Source organism: Phodopus roborovskii, unplaced genomic scaffold (genome assembly GCF_943737965.1).
Source record: "Phodopus roborovskii unplaced genomic scaffold, PHOROB, whole genome shotgun sequence".
NCBI classification, from domain to species: domain Eukaryota; kingdom Metazoa; phylum Chordata; class Mammalia; order Rodentia; family Cricetidae; genus Phodopus; species Phodopus roborovskii.
In genome coordinates, this window is record NW_026125958.1 from 215,517 (window position 1) to 235,410 (window position 19,894).

General features: G+C 38.9%; 2 protein-coding genes across 14 annotated transcripts in view; both read left to right on the forward strand.

Moving 5' to 3' along the window:
* Positions 1-19,894, forward strand: part of Cask (calcium/calmodulin dependent serine protein kinase) — a 309,975-nt gene that overhangs the window by 99,882 nt on the left and 190,199 nt on the right. The gene's annotated exons all lie outside the window — the stretch shown is intronic.
* LOC127218158 (60S ribosomal protein L6-like) lies at positions 11,335-12,281 on the forward strand. The gene is given in 3 exon segments (XM_051179185.1): positions 11,335-11,695; positions 11,697-11,844; positions 11,847-12,281. Coding segments are annotated over 3 exon segments (888 nt in total). The 5' UTR covers positions 11,335-11,344; the 3' UTR covers positions 12,236-12,281.

Sequence of the window (19,894 nt, forward strand, 5' to 3'; positions counted from 1 at the left end):
GTACTTTTTATCTTTTTAAATCTCTTTTTTCTCCATTCTGTCTCCACCCACACACCTGATCCTTCCCACCGTGTCCTCATACACCTCCAGCCCACCTGCAAAATCTATTCTATTTTCCCATTTCTAATTATTCATACTTGTTATTTGTATAATGTGATATTTGTTATAATTATTGCTCCTGAAGTAAATTCTTGGCTGTGGTAAATCTTTCCCTGTCCCTCCTGTGAGTTCCCAAATAACCATGTGGAGACTTATTAATTATGAAAGATTGGCCGATAGCTTAGGCTAGTTTCCAACTACCTCTTATAACTTAAATTAACCCATTTCTATTAATTTATGTGCTGTCCTGAGGCTTTTTACCTCATCTGTTTACTGTCCATCCTGCTTTCCTACTTCCTCCGGGTCTCCTGACATCCCTGTCTTCTTCTTCCCAGCAGCTTCACTGTGTACAAAAAGATTATTCCACAACACTTAGCTTACTTCTTTGCTGAGAGGTTGTGTGTGTGTGTGTGTGTGTGTGTGTGTGTGTGTGTGTGTGTTATTGATTATTTATCCATAGACTGTCCCCTGAACTGTGTGACTTCTTTCGGTCCATTTATTGTTTTTCATGATAACAGAAATAACATAAGGTTCCCCTCTTGGTACATATTGGCCTACTTGATTTTCATTGAAGGAATTTTTTTTTTTTTTTTTGCTTTGTTTTCTCTGTGTTGGTGTCCCTATTTTCTAGTTTTCCCATGTTTCTTAGTTTTGCTTTTCATTTAGTAGAGTATACTCTGTAGTAACTTCCTGACAAAAGGTACTTTTTTAGATATGTGAAAATGTGTTTATTTAGCTTTATTCTTTGCTCAGTAATTTAGGTGTAGAATTCTTGGTCAGATATAACCTCACAGTGTTTTGGAAAATAAAATATAGCATATATATGAAGACTTATACATTGCAATTAGCTTGTTCCATCAAACCTACCAGTTGTGTGACATAAGTATATCCTATAACATCTGTATCTATTTCTTCATCTAAAAGTTAGGTGCAACATCTTGCCAGTCTCCAAAATTGCTGAGAGGATTTAATGGGCTATATATCTCATTTAGAATGATATCTGGCCCCGTTTCTCTCTTTTGAAAGCTTTAGTGATATTCTCTTTGCTCCAGTAACCCCTGAAATTTCTCAGTGATATGCTTTACTGTGGACTCTTAGAAAAATCATTATGCTTAGGAATTTTTTGTATCTAGAAACTCATTCTTCTTTAGTTGAGAAGGAGAAAAAAAAACTAATGACTGTATCCCTCCAGTTTCTCTGTTTTTCCTTTCTAGTTGCTGTTATTTAAATAACATGGCATATATAATTAGCCACCATCTCTAACCTTTTCTTTCCTACTCCTATCTCTTGTTCCTTTATCCTGGTTTTAGTTTTTCAACTTGATCTTCTAACCATCTATTTGACTCTCCTATCTTTGCTCTAATTTAATATTTCCAAAGGCATTATTTTCTGTTTTGCTTTTAAGTTATCAGTATTGTATAGTTTCATATCATTCTTACCTACTGTATTAGGTTTTTTTTTTCTTTTTTCATTGCTCCAACAACGCATCTGAGAAAAAAATCCTTTACGGCAGGAAGGTTTATTTGGGCACACAGTGCCTGGGTTTTAGCTCATCATGACAGGGACAGCATAAGCAATATATAATGGTTGCCAAGAAGCAGACACAAGAGAGTGCTTCTACTAGAGGGCTTCCTTCCCTTTCCCCTTTGTTTTATCTAGGAGACCAGCCTATCAGATGAAGATCTTTTTTCCATAGTTAATTTCTGGAAGTACCTTTGGGGGAACAACCAGAAGCATGGCCTTACTAGTCTAAATGACTCTCAGCCCAATCAAGCTAACAATCAAGAACAATAATCACTGGTCCACTCTGGTCAACTTAACACTCAAACATGTCTCCTGAAACTGTGGTGTTTTACCCATTTCCCCTAGTCCCCCCCCCAACCTATCTAGTTTCATATTGCAAAAATGTATTCATTCTACCTCCAAGAGTTCTTTTCAAAAGCCCAGTTTCAAATTTTGAGACTCCATGCAAACTCTTACCAGTGAACCTCCATAAGATCAAGAAGACATCAGATATTTCCAAGCTACAGTGGCACAGATTTTGTACTACAGTAGGCAAGCAGGAAAGTAGCAAAATAAGAGTGGGACAAAAACACTGCTGAAAACCCACAGGGAAAACATTAAATCTTACAAATCTATATGCAGCTTCCGGGATAAATGGTGGTGTCATATGTTCCACAGGGCTTGGGTGGCCCTGCCACAATAACCTTAGCAGTTGCAGGCCACTTATCCACTGCCTGGCTTTGTTCATTGCCATTAGCTTTCCTCAGCAGATATTGTCTGTTCCAGATATCTGACTTCCTAGGGTCTGCTTTGCATCTTTGGCTTTACTCTTACAGCTTCCTGAATTTCCCTCTTGGGAGCTGTCTATGGGGACCTGACTCTGTCACACATTGTCTGACCTCTGAAATCTTGTTCTGATGCCTCCAAGACCCTGCAACCCTTGTATCCTGCATGCCTACAAAACCAGCATCCCATAGATTATGCCAAAGTCTACCGCAGTTCTAATAGGAGCCAGGATGCTTTAGGCCCTGGCTGCAATGGCCTCTGGTGCCTGAATTACAGAGTAAAGGGAAATTCATTCTTAGGCAGCTCTGTGTAAGCAGAGACTTCTGGCCCTTTTTGCCTTTTTTTTTTTAATTACTTGTTATTTAAAAAAAGAAACTTTCCACTCTTGAGCCTCCAGTGGTGGGGTCTGGGTAATACTCGAGATTCTTTCAAGGCATCTTTCCTGTTGTCCTAAGGCAAAGAATTTGGCTTCCTCTTAATAACTCTAATCTTTTTAGCACTTACACTTTCCTTGACCCCCAACTTTACACATTTCTTTTCTAAGCAAATTGAAAATTTTTCCAACATTTCTGTTCCTCTTTTTGCTCATGATTTCATTATGTGTTTGACTAAAAGCAGTCAATGGTGTTCATTTTTCATCCTGAAAGCTGGGCTGTCCTGAGACCTCCTCCACCACTTTCCTATTCAGCTTCACAGCAAATATCAAAGCAGGGTTCTTGCTAGAATGCAATGTGCTCTCCACATTCCTAATAGTATTTTGGTCTTAGTTCCCACCAGTATCATTAAGTTATGTTTATACCATTCTAGAGTTCCTGTAGCCCACATCTCCAGACTCTTCTAAACCCCTTCCGTAAGTCAGTGGGTTTTTAATCAAAACATCATATATGCATGTCTGAAGTTCTCATATAATAAAACAAAACTATGAAGAATTTATAGAGAGAAGTAGAGAAATATTTGTTTAAACCATCATTTAAATGGAAATACTAGTTCATGTACTCATAGAGCTCAAATATAATTTACTGAATAATATGCATTCTATTTTGTTGTATTATATGGCTGTCTAGTTACCTATTCCTAGAAAGTAATCCTATGTGAGCACACACTAAGGCCTGGTGGTGACTAACCTTAGTTATTTTGAATAATGGCAAGGAATAGGTAACTCACACCTTGTTGGCCATTCCATGCAAATCCTCCCTTTTTTGGTAGGAGTGGGGGCTCTGTGCAATAGGGGAGAGTATAGCATAACTTGATGCCATCCTGGTACTATATCAAGTGTCATAGATACCCTATAACATAAAGCCAGGGAGCATGACATCTGTGAGCGTTCACCATATGCTGAATGGACTTGGAATAGTCCTTCTACCCCAAGAAGCTGAAGATGGCAGTTCTCAGTCAGCTATCAAATCCATCTGTGAAGCTTTCTTACAACTCTTTGGAGAGGGGTAACTATACCCACCTAGCTTCTTCGCCGAAATCCTCTGAGTTTAGATGTAAGTGCAGGTAGATGACCAGCTGCTCCATTAGCTGTTTTCAGTTATTCACTGTAGGCCTTCCACAGTATGATATCTACTGGTCATCTACTCTATCCTTTTACCTTAAGGTAATCTGAAATCCAGCTGCGGAACCCCTAAACAGTTCTTTTTGCAAGACACACAGGGGAAGTAAGTTCCCTATACATTCTCTGTCCATTGTGGAGGCTTTTCATTGTTCTCACCCAGTTTTTGTAGATTTACTGAATAAATGCTTCTCTAATTGTTGTACATCTTTTGATCTGTCTCCAGAGACTTTGAATGATTATATTTGTTGGTTCTAACCAGCTAAATGCAGTAAGACCTCTGTACCTGCAGAGTGTGCATCCAGGGACTCACCCAACTATTGGCTGAAAATATTTGGGCAAAACTCTGTGTGTACCCTGCAAGTAGAGACTTTTATTTTTTGCCATTATTCTCTAAATAATACAGTGTAACAACTACTCGAACAACATTTACATTGTATTATAAGCAATCTATAGAGGACTTAAAGTAAAAGTTACATGCAAATACTACATTGTTTTTTATAAGGTACTTTACAGCCACAGATTTTGGTATGGGGGTATGGTTCTGGAAACCATCTCCTTCAGATACCATAGGAGGAGGATTTATGTATGTCTCTCCAGGTGACAAGTTTTTCCTGAGCTCCTCAGACAGCTGTCCTGGAATTTCACCTAGCATTGTGTTTTAATGATTCTGAATCTTAATTAAAAGTAATTTTCAAAATTCTAATTATGTGACTTGAATTGAGAAAACAAAGATTTTTTTTCAAAAGATATTAGGATTTCATCGCTAACCTTTGACTAAGCTTTTTAAAAATAATGCAGACAAATAATTTACCTGTAAGTTTCCACCTGAGAGTTGATCAGTTCTAGATTTAAGAAGCTTTGTGTCAGTGAATTAAGAACATAGATTCAGGAGTGGGGAGATGGCTCAGTGGTTAAAGTGCTTGCTATGCAAACGTGAACAGCTGAGTTTGTATCCCCAGTACCCACCTAAAAGATTATGGAATAACACGGGTAACCACAACACCTACAGGGAAGTGGCAGAGCCCTGGGAAGTGGCAGAGCCCTGGGTCTCCCTGACTAGCCTGTCTAGCACAACAGTGAGCTCTAGGTTCACTGAGAAACCCTCTCTCAAAAACTAAGATGGAAGGCAATTGAGGAAGACTTCCCAACATCATCTTTTGAGATCCATATGTCCCTCCATGGGTGATGCACCTGTGCATACATAACATGTGTGAGGAACATACACACACACACACACACACACTGAGAGAGAGAGAGAGAGAGAGATAATTTCCTAGGTTCAAATCTTTGTTCTACAGCTTATCTGTCAGTAATTTACTGAATTGCTCTCTACCTTTGTCTCATATAAGTATTGTCTGCCCCTTAAAGTCGTGAGGATTAAGTGGGACAGCTCATTTAAAATAGAGCCTGAGTCATAGTTAGATACCCAATAAAAGTTACCTAATGTTTATTGTTGTGATAGACGACTTAAAGGCAAATCCTCATCATTTATGTATTATCTTATCTAGACCACTAATGACAGGGATAAGAGGGGTCTCCATGCTCAAACCCTGAGGGCAATGAATTGCTTCTTGTAGACTGCCAATTGACAGCCCCTGTTGTCATGATCCAAACTGTCAAATGAAGCAGCAATAGCAAACAAAGAGGAGAACCTTGGCTGAAGGAAAGATAACAGAAAGAGCTCTTGAGTAGATCAGAGTGAGGAATGGGCTGCAGCCTGCAACAGTCAAACTGCTGTCCAGTGTTCTTCCTGACTACAGCAATGGGATGGCACCTGGAAGACATCACAGGAGTAGCCCCTGGTACAAAGATGACCCACGTTGCCATAGCAACCGAAACTGTTCTGATTCCTTTTGACAGCTAAGTGTACCTACCTCTGTAGTGGTGGAAAGCAAAGTTAACAACCTGATTTGGTACTTTTGGTGGGAATCAATGTTCTTTCCCTCCCACTCCAGGCTGGACAACTGTTCTCTGATTGGTCCCATTTTTTCACTTTATTTTTATGCACACACATTCTGCCAATCAGAGAGCATATGGCTCAATGTAACTGAGTGGATGACCATTAAAGAAATAGTCTTGTTGAGGTGCTTGTTCTGAGGGAAAAGAAAAGGAAGACTACTTCAAGACCAATCAGAGACAGACTGCAACAAAGACATGTGTTCAACTATGTTCATAGCAGCACTATTTGTAATAGCAAGAACCTGGAAGCAACCTAGATGCCCCTCAACTGAAGAATGGATAAATAAAATGTGGCACGTTTACACAATGGAATACTGCTCTGCAGAAAAAAAACAATGGAATCTTGAAATTCGCAGGCAAGTGGATAGAACTTGAAGAAACCATCCTGAGTGAGATAACCTAGTCACAAAAAGAGGAATATGGTATGTACTTACTCATATATGGATTTTAGATATAGAGCAAAGGATCACCAGCCTCCAATTCACACCACCAGAGAAACTGGGATAAAAGGAGTGACCTAAGAGATTCATACAAGGTCCCTCACAGAAGGGGAAAGGAACAAGATATCCTGAGCATATTGAGAGTTTGGGGGGCAGTGAGTGGAGAGGGAGTTAGGAGAAAGAGAAGGGGAGGAGAGGAGAAAATGTGGGACCAAAAAAGTTTGAGTCGGGGGACAAATAGACGAGAGAAAAAAAAGAGAGATACCAAATACAGGGAGCCATTATAGGCTTGAAGAGAAAACTGACTCTAGAGAAATGTCCAGAGACCTACAAGAATGGCCCCAACTAACAATCTGAGCAACAGTGGAGAGGCTACCTTAAATGTCCTTCCCTGATAATGAGATAGATAACTAACTTATATGTCATCATAGAGCCCTCATGTAGTAGCTGATGGAAACAGAAGCAGACACCCACAGCTAAACACTGAGCTGAACTGGAATCCAGATGCAGAGAGGGAGGACAAGACCAGGCAACAGAAACCCACAGACAGCTGACCTGAACAAGGGGGAGCTAATGGGCCCCCAGACTGATACCTGGGAATCCAGCATTGGACTGACACAGACCCCCTGAACATGGGTCTCAGAAGGCCTGGGCAGTATAAGGGACCTCTGTCAGTGGATCCAGGATGTATGTATCCCTGATGCATGAAAGGACTTTGGGAGCACATTCCCCATGGAGGGATACTCTCTTAGCCTAGAGGCAGGAGGGAGGGCCTAGTCCCTACTCCAAATGACTTGACAGATTTGTTGATCCCTTCTGGAAGGCATCACCCTCCCTGTGGAATGGGGAGGATGGGATGGGAGGGGGCTTGGGGGGTATGAGACATAGGGAGAGAGGGAGAGGAAACTGGGATCAATATGTAAAATAAGAAAAAAAATTTAAATAAGAAAAAGGCATGCATTGGATTTTGTAATTAAGGATCAAGCTCATTAAACTCTTAATTTTTGAAACCACAAAAAAAAAAGTAGCCAGAGTTCTTTAAAGGATTAGAACTAATGGTGTGTGTCATACCTAAGACTTCAAGACCAATCAGAGACAGACTGGGAACAAAGAACTCAGTGAGGCAACCTAAAGAACTGAATCCACAGCTACAGAGTGACTCATTAATGCCTCATTCTGTAAGAAGTCGGCAACTAACAGGAACTCATTCCTATGGCTGTTTCTAGCTTCTAAGACTCACTGCTTCAGAGACCTATATATCCCAACTTCAAGACCTGCCTCTGCTCCAAAGACCTGAAAGAGTCATAGCACTTTCATAGCTGTAGCACTCCTGACTAACCCTAAAGCTACCAAGAGTTCAAATCCATTCCATTCTTAGCAGTTTCACAGAGACCTGTTTTTCCAGTTTATAGTTGTTTGATCTCACTTCTGGCTGTTGATCCTGTGATAATAAAGTAACTCTCCTTCATACACTCTTTTCTGTATGCCCATCTCATTCCTGGAAAGGGCAAGTAAAGAACCCAATTAGTGACAAGAGAGTCTCCACAAGCAACTCGATAATACTATATGTGTACACGGATTTTAGGGATATTCTCCTTCCTCTCTGAGTATAGATGACTTTTAGGTCCCTCTAGTGGAGGAAAATCAGATATACTCTTTTTAAAAACACATTTCTTTCAGAATTGTGATTACTTAGTCTAATTACTCCTAAATAGGTAACCTATAGTGTGCCTTTAAGTGTTAAATTTTTCATGAAACCTTTGATCTTAAGTTTTTTTTCGAGAAAACTTTAATGCCATATGACAATATTAAATAATGTAATATACAAACTACATAGTGGCATAGAAATGCTAGGTATACATTACTTTGCCTAAAGCTGGCATATTCTGTAATGGTAGTGCTTTGAAAGTATTCCATTTTCAGTATGGTAACAAAATGTCCATGATAATACCCATTCCTTTTTGTTGCATATAAATTGTGTGTCTTGACCAGTCTCTAAGAAATCTAATCAATGTGAATATGACATCGAGAAAAGATTGCCTCAAAATGTGGATGATTTAGCATCATCTTCCTTGGAAAGTATGGGATAACAGAGTGCTAGATTGGGAATCAAACACCTGTGCTCATCTTTCACTTGGGTTATAAATTAGCCATGTGAATTTGAGCATGGCACATGCCTATCAGAGCCTCGTTTTCTTTCTGAGTAAGATATGAACATTAAAAGGGGTGTTACAATGACGGCTTGCAGTTGTTCATTTTTAACAGTCTGTACTTTGATGAGGCACACATTTCTGTGTGACAACAATATATAATAGACTTCGATTGAATGGGTTCTGTGTACTCAGTGCTACCTTCCAGCAAGATTGGTGGAAAGCTTAATCACCGGTAGCAAAGTTGGTAATGCTGAGATCTTGAGGCATGGGCGTGCAGCGGGAAGCAGTAGTTGCTTTGTCCTCACAGCAGCATGTGCCTACCTCTGCTGAAGACTGTTAGGGACAACTGTGAGGCAAAGTGTAAATGGCATTTTGATGAATGAATTGCTTTCATCGGGGTAAAGAGGCATATAAAGTATTAAATGGGGAAGGAACATCTATTGTGATGCATTTCATAGATACTTTTATTCAAGTACATCATGTACTTTGACCACACTCACCCTACCCTACCTCCCAGTTTCTCCACAGATCCTTCCCACTTAGTCCCCTTTCTTTTCTATGGGAATCAATGTGGAAGTTCAAAAGAAGGTGCCTTTTAAAGTACATAAGCATGGGTCAGAGAAGCCAAAGGGGAAGCAGCTGAAATAGAATGTAGGGATGTGGATTTTTTTTCCTTAGGGGGAAAAAAGCCTTTAGATTCCAGTTATGTTGCTAAATAGGTCTGTGGACTCTAGTTAAGTCATTGGAGGTAAAAATCAAAGCCATCCTGAAGAATTCTAACATTTTAATGCATGGAACAGTGCAGTGAAGGGGTTTGGAGTAATATGATAATATCTGCTTTAAACTATGAGAACACTTCAGTGTGTAGAATCAAAAAGAAGAAACCGACAGTGAAGGAGCCTGTTAGATGATCCTTGCTGTGATCCAGACAAGAGCTGCTGAAGACTCAAACTGGGGAAAGAGCAGTAAGACGAAGGTAGTTTGGAAAGTAATGAAGAAATTAAAATGACAGATTTTGGCAGCTGTGACTACAAAGTGGAGGAGAAGCAGTGGTTTGTGTAAGGATGACTCCAGAAAGTAACTAGGTGAGTGATTTCCCAAAAAGTTATAGATGAAAACATACGGTGTTAAAGTGGACATCAAACTATGTAACCAGGCAGCTTGATAATGGGTTTTCACATGGTCATCCTTTTGTCTTCAGGTAGTTCAAACGATTTTGACAAAGATAGGAAGGAATGATTTCTACCAAAAATGGTCATAGAAAAAGTGCTTTCACATGCTTTACGAACTCTCTAGGCCTCTTCATAATCCTGGGGAGAATGTTGTTGTCTTCCCATTTTACAGATGAGGAAACTGAGGTTCTACAGGTGATAAAGCTACCAGCATTTTAAAATGGACCTTTTGACTAGAAGTCTGTTACACTATCATAGCATAACCACCTTCCTGAAACTGTTAGTGCTTGAAAGGATACATGCCAGATCTGTGGGATAGCGTGAACAGCCTGGTTTGCTGTGACACAGGACTTTCAGTACTATAGCCAGGAAAAGCAAACCAAAGACGCTGGTATGAAATTTTATAGGAGTTGAGCCATTATCTATAATGACCTAAATAATGTGTCCATTATAATTGTTTATAATAATGCTATGTGATGACTTAGGTCTTTTGTTACTATGGAGTGAGCCCTGACTCTTAAAATATAGAGAAGTTGAGGTTGGCCTGTCTGTTTTCCCTAGCTCTGAGAAGCCTGCCTTGCTGTGGCTCCACTCAGCTGTGTGTGAATCAGATGCCAGAAGCCTCTGCCACTCTAACTCAATTGTTAAAGAGACTTTCATTGTATTCACCCCCAGTTTGATGAACTGGCAAAAGAGCTATTCAAAGAAAAGAAAAACAAAGATGAAAGATTGATTATGAATGTATGCTCTTTATGGAGTAAGAAATGCACATTCTGGCACTCTGCCTACAAAAAAAAAAAAAAAAACTAGAGAAGAGCTTTAGTGTCATTATTTGGCAGACACTCTAAAATATATTTCTTTCATTTTGTAAACATTTATACACTAATTGGTACATACTTCATATTATTTTGATATCAAGATGGGAAACAGCAAATTGGACCACATAGAATGTCCCCAAGGGAACTTCTCATAATTTTTCGAAGCACAGAGAAGTACAGTTGATGGTGGTTTTATCTCACATCTCACATAGCACAGTGCTAGGTTTCGCTGTAAACAGATGAAATGATATGACTTATACCTTTTCAAACCTAAAGAATTATTCTCAGAACTGATCATTGCAGGTGTACAAGATGGAGCCTGAGTTTCTGGGCTTGTATATTGCTCTCGGAGCAGCCGGGAGGTAGGTTAGACGAATAATTTCCTGACCCTGACCTCGCTCATTGAGGCTTCCGTGCTTGCTTCCCTTCCTTAAATGCCACTGCAGACTGTTTGGGGACAGAACACCTGCTACTTCAACAGACTTTCTGAATGATCTTTGACTCCAAATAAATTTTGAATTGCATATTTGGATAGCTACTACATTTTGAGTACTATACAAGATACTTCCTTTTTTGATACTTATTTTTTAAAAAAGATGAAAGGTTTGTTACAAGGACAGGACAATATAACACATACCTAAAAGTTATTAAAACACTAGGAAACTAGGAAAATGAAGCCCTTTCAGAAGGCTATTCCCTTGGGCCAGAGTTTCATTGGGTATAAAACATCTTTTTTTTTTTTTTGGCACTTTATAGTAACTGTTGGGCAATTCTACTTTGAACTAAAACTTTTCTAATATTTTTCAAAGCTATGTGATTAGTTTAAAAAATTTAGACTAGTTTCCCATCTTGCAAGATGGCGAGTGAAAAAGCCGAGAAGCCTGACAAAAAAGTGAAAAAGCCTGCAGCCAAGAAGGCTGGCGGTGATGCCGCAGGTGCCCCTGCTGCCGATGCAGCCAAAAAGGGTGAGCCTAAGGTTAAAAATCCCAAGAAGGGGAAGCCGCATTGCAGCCGGAATCCTGTCCTGGTTAGAGGGATTGGCAGGTACTCCCGATCTGCCATGGATTCCAGAAAGGCCCTGTACAAAAGAAAATACTCAGCTGTAAAAACTAAGGTTGAAAAGAAGAAGAAAAAGGAGAAGGTCCTCGCTACCATCACCAAACCAGTTGGTGGTGACAAGAATGGTGGTACCCGGGTGGTTAAGCTTCAAAAAAATGCCCCGGTATTACCCTACTGAAGATGTTCCCCGGAAGCTGCTGAGCCATGGCAAAAAGCCCTTCAGTCAGCATGTGAGAAAGCTTCGTGCCAGCATCACTCCCGGGACAGTCCTGATCATCCTCACCGGGCGCCACAGAGGCAACGGGTGGTTTTCCTGAAGGAGCTGGGCAGCGGCTTGCTACTTGTGACAGGACCTCTTGCCCTCAACAGAGTTCCTCTGCGAAGAACACACCAGAAATTTGTCATCGCCACCTCTACAAAAGTTGATATCAGTCAAGTTAAGATTCCCAAACACCTGACTGATGCTTACTTCAAGAAGAAGCAGCTACGCAAGCCCAGGCACCAGGAGGGTGAGATCTTCGACACAGAGAAGGAGAAATACGAGATTACAGAGCAGCGCAAGGCTGATCAGAAAACTGTGGACTCGCAGCTTTTGCCAAAGATCAAAGCTGTTCCTCAGCTTCAGGTCTACCTGCGGTCTCAGTTCTCTCTGACAAATGGGATGTATCCTCACAAACTGGTTTTCTAACTTGTTATCAACCTAATTAAACAGCTTCATATGTTTCAAAAAAAAATTAGACTAAATAGTTGACTATTTACTTACACACACCTGTTAGCAAGTTTCTCTTGATAATATACTTTGATTTATGTCAATAGACTAACAAACTAAAACATAAATAATTCGGTGATTATATGTATACATCTGTATGTATTATCTCTATCCCTGATTTTACAGTATTTATTAAAACACTTATTTTATTCTTCCCATTGTAGTGTTTTCCACAATAAATGTTAGATATTGATACTTTTTGATATACATTTGTTTTGTACTTTTTGAGATAGTTTCACTCTGTAGCCCATGCCTAGCAGTCTTTCTGCCTCTGACTCAAATTGCTAGGATTCCAAGTGCAAACTGCTATGCACAACTTTTATAGTATTCTGTGAGATATTGTTGACAAAAGGATTTTATGACTAGATGGAGAAACCTACATAACTAAAAACCTTGGTAATAATTTCACTGTACTGTAGGGATTCCTGATCTTAGTTATTTGCTCATTTGTATATTAAAATAAATCAAAGGTTTTTTTCTGGGGAAATTCTTGGCCTCACTGGCCGTTATTTCTTTCAGTGGCTCCTTCATGGAGAAAGGATTGGTATAGAGAAGTAAATAGTAAGGAAATCTGTTTTGGTATATGTCATTTAGGAGATCACAGCAATCAATAAATAAATAAAAATAGGAAATAATCTAGGTAATATAATCAGGAAATATTATGCACTAGATATGTGCCTAATAATTGTTATTTTGACAAATTAGTTGAACTGATACTGTAATAATGTTTTCTTTTGATGTTTAAACTTCATTGAATAATATATGTATAATAAATAAATCCTTTTATGTCTGTAGTTCAGTGAACTTTAACAAATTCATTTCATCATCCTACAAAGTACCACCATCTCCCAAAATGTATGATGCTTTTTAAGACTTTAGTATTGAGAACCAATTGAAGCATAAACTAGGGTTTCTCCGGTTTCCTTTTATAGAGTGAGACTACCATGTTAAAACAGGTGTCTGTTTTTTTGTCATAAAATGCTCTGATCTTTGCCTCTTTGGTTTATACCTCCACAAAAGAAAAGCAAGCAAAGAACTGTACCTATTAGAGACATTAGGAACATTGTATTTAGTAACTGCATAAAATATACTCTCACTAGTCATATATATGAGAAAATGAAAAGTTGATTTGGTTTGGATTTCAGTTGCCTCTGCTCTCTCTCTCCCTCCCTCCCTCCTCTCTCTCTCTCTCTCTCTCTCTCTCTCTCTCTCTCTCTCTCTCTCTCTCTCTCTGCCTGCTTAACATCTGTTTTATTAGTTGCATCTCCAAACAGACTTTTGCCATATTCATGGTTGAGTAACTCCTTGTATAAAAGACTGAGAGTATATTTTCTGAGATAATTTGGTTCTTTTTAATCTAATGTTGACTCTTAACCCCAAATGGTTTTTTAAGAAAATGCTTCTCTTTAAATATACTTTAATGTCTCTGAAGATTAATATTAATAAAGAGCTTTGAATTTTTCTCCTGGAACATCTAGATAGTAAGATCAATGATTTTTAGCTCTTAAATATGGATTAGGAATGACCTGACATTTTTATGACTTAAATCCAAAGTAAATAAGTAACATTTTAGGCAGTTATTTTCCAAGTCATCACAATGAAAGACAAGTAGTTGTCACAATAATTGGCTTTATTTTATAGTCCATTGGTATTTGTACATATATATTTCCTTTAGTTTAAATTTAATGTTAAATAGGGCAGTATGCTTTAATGTGTTTGTTTCACTCACCAGAATCAAAATTTGAGAAATAATATTACCAAAACTCATTAAGTTTGAAATATTAAGTACAGTTGAAATTAATGCACATTTGTCTAGTCAAGAGACAAATAAAAACCTTGTTAGTCCATCATTTCCAATTCCTTTTCTTCTTCCAAAGGGCAGGTGAGATTTTAGCTTATAGGGTTAAAAGGTAGACAAGAACACAAAGAAATTAGAAAATGCATAGAACTCTACAAGTGTGTGAAAAGAGATAATAAATTTAGTAGTAAAATGTGTAAAAGATCAAAGAAGTAATGAGTTTGCAGTTAACCAAAATGTTTGCATGGATCTGTCTGAGCCTTTGGTCACCACTGATTGAAAAAGTCTTTCTTAGCCTTGGTGGTGGTACACACCTTTAATCCCAGCACTCAGGAGGCAGAGGCAGGAGAGGATCTCTGTGAGTTCAAGGCCAACCTGGTCTACAGAGCGAGTGCCAGGACAGCCAGGGCTATGAGAAACCCTGTCTTGGGGAGGAAGAAAGAAAGGGATGGAGGGAGGGAGTGAAGGAGGGAGGGACATGGATCTTCTTTGATTTATAGAAAAATAGCCTTATTAAAACAAATCTGACCTGTACTTTATCCTTCAAATTGGTTATTATATAAAGGTGGAACTCAGCAGCAGAAAATGACTTTACTACTGTAACGTCTCCAAGGTTCTGCTTAGATTTCTGTCGTAAAATATCACATGGTCATTAGTTTTATCACAGCGAGGAAAAATATCAATACTGATTTTCATTTACTTAATTTGTTATCAACATTTGTTCAAATAAACACATTACTACTGGCCTTAATTATTCCTAGGACAACATTAGGATATTCTGTTTTAGTTTGGAGCTTGAATCATCCCTTAGTGATATAAGTTAGACATTATTTAGAAGTGAATAAGAATATTTCTGTGTGTTTTGTCAGAAAGTCACTGTCTGGCTTCTGGCCCTCTGTGGTGACCGTGAAGCAGGAAGAAGCTGGGTGGGTAGCACCCTTGCTAGCTGCACAACCAAGCCTGTATTACCATGCTAGCACCATTCCCCAGTCGGATCTTGGGACATACGTAAACTACACAGTCCCGCAAGCTATTATGGTGTAATATCAAGAGCATTGGGCTTTTGTCACTAGTCTTGTCCTCTAATGACCGGTTACATGATTTTTCAGCAGCTTACATCATTGAACCTAGGACCTCAGTTTCTTTCTCTGTAAAATGAGGACACACGCTTGTGCACGTGCACGCACACACAAACACACACGAGTGGTCACAATTATTCAGTAAGTACTTGAAGAATGTGTGCTTGAAAATCACAAATGATACTTAGTAAATCCTCAAATATTTTATTTCAAGGTCAACTGTTCAATCTATAAAGCCATTCTATAGAAACAATTCTTGTTTGGTAAATTAAGCAAGATAAAAATAATTCTAAATGACAGAACAATTAAGGATTTAGATTAACAATAGTGGGAAAACCAGATTTAGTTATTAATTGATAAAATGTGGTTATTAAGATGAGCTATACAGTTTCCTTTTATAGACATAATCTTGAGTTGAACATAATTGAATTTAGATTCTTTTTCAATGGCTGACTGCAATGCATGCCTAAGAATTGCAAAGAGAGCTTGGGGTATATAGCTTATGGGTATAATACCCATCTGTCGTGCACAGGTATGAATTTGATGGGGGAGGGGGTCACAGAAAAAGACAAGAATTAAAGCTCAGCAGGTAAAGTCACTTGCCATCAAGCCTGATGAACTGAGAACATTCCTGGAACACAGTCCTCTGACTGCCACATATGACTTTGTCACACACGAGCACATGAACACACAAATAAATAAATGTAATAAAGAAGAAAGCAAATGAACTTATCTAGAACTGTACCTTTCTAATTTATAGCCACTATTCCCATGTTGCTGTTAAACACTTAAATTGTGACTATACTAATTTTATATAGACTATAAGTATAAGACACATACCAGATCTCAAAGAGCACAAAACTAACATTTTTCAAAAAAAAAAATTTAAGTATGTGTTGAAATAATACTTTTAATATATTGGGTTGAATGTGATATTATTAAAATAGCTGATCTAATCTTCATTGAATGTTCCTGGGCAAACTAACTCTTAAATGTAGGTGTTTTAAGTTCCAATACGACAGTTCAGATTACTCTTTCAAAGGTAAACATTTTTGAAATTGCTTTCTTCGACTATATTTATAAATACTAAACCTAGCTTTTACCCATTGATGAATAAGCTTACTGCAGAATTGTAGCACTAAGTGGTAACCAATTTTTATGAAAGAACTCTAAGTGGAACTAAAATGAATAGTAAAGATATTTTTCAGCAAAATTGTTTTTAAACTTATTACTGAAACAGCTTCCCTAGCTATTCCTTATTTAAGAGACTGATAAGCCAGTCCTAGTTCCGTACTCACTTTATTGCTCTTGGACAGCCCAAAATTCTTAGGAAATTAATAGTAATTTTAAGATTGGATAGCATGTTAATTTAATTTTAATACGTTGCTGAATTGAGCTATAAAATTAAATATCATGAGTGCCTCTTTTAACGGGAAATGAGTTAAATGAATGGGATGGAGATGCGTGATGTGAAAGACACAATGAATAAATAGAAGGAAAAGAAAAAAGGAAATGAGTTGACTAAATATGGTTACATAGCTAAATGTAAGGGTACTAAATATACAAACAGAGGATTGAAAGTATCTTTCAAATTCTCCTAGGAAATTATAAAGTATGATGGGAAGAGAAGAGGCAGAAGGAGAGGTTGACAGTTACTAGTCAGTGAACAAAGCAGTCACTACAGGCAGAGGTGGCACACTAAGCCATGTTGTTCACAGATGTGTTTTATGCTAGTATCTGTGAGCAGTCAAACAGTTGTACATCAAAGTAGTACCATCTGCGTTCCAGTTCTTCCTTGCCTCATGAATCAATATGTAGGCAAATTATAGTTTTAGTCCACCGTGTCATCACAGACTTAACAGCATTCAATGGGTGTGTATTTCCTTAGGGCATGTTCACATTTTAAAATGACCATTTTGAATTTCCTGTTTTGGCAGTCTACAGTCAAAATGCACAAAGAATGTATTTGTGCTTCCTGAATTACTTAATTTAAATTTTTATTTTGGTATTTGTTTTTTAAAGAATGCTTTTCTGTTTGCACTATTTACTTGATACTTGATGTCATGGAAAATAACTGCATCTTTTACATTGCTGTCCCTATCCTGTCAAACTTATTTCCATATAGTAAGACTTGTGCTGTCCTGCAGCACTTTGATTTTAGTCTCCAAAATGTCAGATCTAATGGCATTTATGCCACTTTGTTATAGAAAAGCAGGGGCCCCAGAAATTCTGTCTTTGTTTGGAGTGGTGGGGATTAAGACTAGGCCAAGAGCTTATTCAGCTGTTCACCAATTCCATGTGCAGGGGATCTTGGGCAGATCTTTTTCAACTAAAAGCTCTCGTTGTAACAAAAGTGTCATGTAACAAAAGGTGATGGGGACTGAAGCATGTTGTAGTTACATGAAAGGGAAAAAGTGGAAAATAAACTGAAGAGCAGGAAAGATCAGCTTTTATTGTGGCAGACACTGAATGTATTTGCTTTATGATTCCGGTATCAGGAGGACAGTTAAAATTGTGTTTCATAAGAACAGAAACTAATGGGAAGGAGTCACTAATGTGGAAAACAGAGGCATGAAAGGGTGACTTCTGATAAAATGAGAAGCTAGGGAAAACAAAAAGAAGTAATAAAACTTCCCTGGAGTCGGGAAGCAGAACATTCTTAGAAAAGAGCCATGCAAGCATCTGATTGATGTGTGGCTCAGTTTGGCCCTCCAACATGCTTGTTAAATATCTTCCTCAGGCCATGTGGTGGTGGTGCATTCCTTCAATCCAGGCACTCGGGAGGCAGAGGCAGGCAGAACTCTGTGAGTTTGAGACCAGCCTGGTCTACAGAGTGAGTGAGTTCCATGACAGGATCCAAAGCAATACAGAGAAACCCTGTCTCGAAAAACCAAAACATCAAAACAAAGCAAAACTTTCCATATGGTTGGCATCTTCCTGCGCAACCAGGCAGCTGCTTCGTTCTCTCCTCCGAAAAGGTCTTCCCAACTGCTTTTTAGCAGAGAGGCATTTTTTCTGGGCCTCCAATCTTTTCTTTTGAGGTCCGCACTGAACACAGCCATACTCACATTTGCTCCCTTTATGCCTTCCCCCACATGCTGTACTCTACATGGTCCTTTCCCCATGGGGCTTTTTTTTTTTTTTTTTTTTTTTTTAAATCTGGCTCCCGAACCTTCTCTCTTTCTCATATATGTATGTATATTTATTATTTTTTTATTTTACATCAACAGTGGAGAGGCTACCTTAAATGCCCTTCCCTGATAATGAGATTGATAACTAACTTATATGCCATCCTAGAGCCCCATGGGGCTTCTTGCTGCAGTCTTAGCACTGCCCTTTGAAGTCAGTCAGTAGCCTCTGAAGGTACTGCATCAACCAACCCCATTCCCATCTTGATCACTAAAAGGAAGCCCTTTGTAGAAGTTGGTACTGAGTACGCAGGTGGCAGGGACAAAGGCAGGCATCACACCCAGTTTCACACTCTAGATTCTGTGGGCTTCTTATCAATGCATTGCAGCTCACAGCCACACACAGGGTTTCCTCAACAAGCACAGTGCACAAACAAGCAAAACCTGCTTTGGCCCAGCCATTTCTACTTTTTTGCCAGAATCTTCAACTGTGATCACACTCACACCCATAACACAGCTTAATGGAAAGATTGCCGAGTTTGGAGCCAGGACTCAAAGTTCACTCCTGGGATAGCTCTATAGCTGTGTGATCATGAACATGTTTCTAGGCCTGAGTGAGCTTCCTCATCAGGAATGTACCTACCACAGAATGGTTGGAGTGCTCAGCTCAGCAAGAGAAATGGTTGATTTTAATCTAGCATTAAATAACCATCTCTTGTATACTAAGTTCAGCCCTGACCTGCCACACCCTTTCATAGCTTGAGTTCCAAGACCCTGCCTAGGGGCAACAAGGGAATGAAGAAATGGTAGACACAAGGAAAGATGGGATCAGGTAGTCTGGGCTTTTGGATGGAGAAGCTGCACTACTCCTCCACTCAGCATGGTTATTGTATATAGGCAAACCAGGAGGCAGGGTTTATGGTATACAGCTGAATCAAGGAGGCCCATTTAGCAAATCATAGCAGGGGCCGTAGGGGAACAGTCATCAGGCTGTAAACAAGGGGGAAGGGAGGAAGAAAGCTACATTTTCTGCATATACTGTCACATTCACATTTGGACCAGAGGGAAAGCTTTGTCATTTACCTATGCCTGAGCCAGGGCAAGTGTTGCCGTTTCCCATGGGTCTAAGGCATTGGGGTCCTTGATGTGGCTGTGCCTGTGTCACTAGCACACATTCACTCAAAGCGTCACTAGTTACATACAGTAACTGACCTCTCTTTGGAATTTTACCAGCTCAGAATGTTTATGGCATTTTCACAGATTCCAACATATGTATGTATGTATGTATGTATGTATGTATGTATATGTATTTCCTCTATATCCCTGACTTTCTTAACATTGTATTATATTATTGGTCCATCCTTTTCTGATGGTGTCTATTCTGTAGTGCCTTCTTTTACTTAATTTGCCTGTATGTGAGTAGCTTTTGTAAGTTTCTACCTGCAGCCATTTCTCTTGTTGGCAGGACTAAGTTGAATTAATAAACCAGAAAAGAGATCATGTTATCTATTGTATTATGTAGTGTGTCCTTGCTCCTTACTTTCTTGTCTCCCTTTTATGTTCAAATATAAGA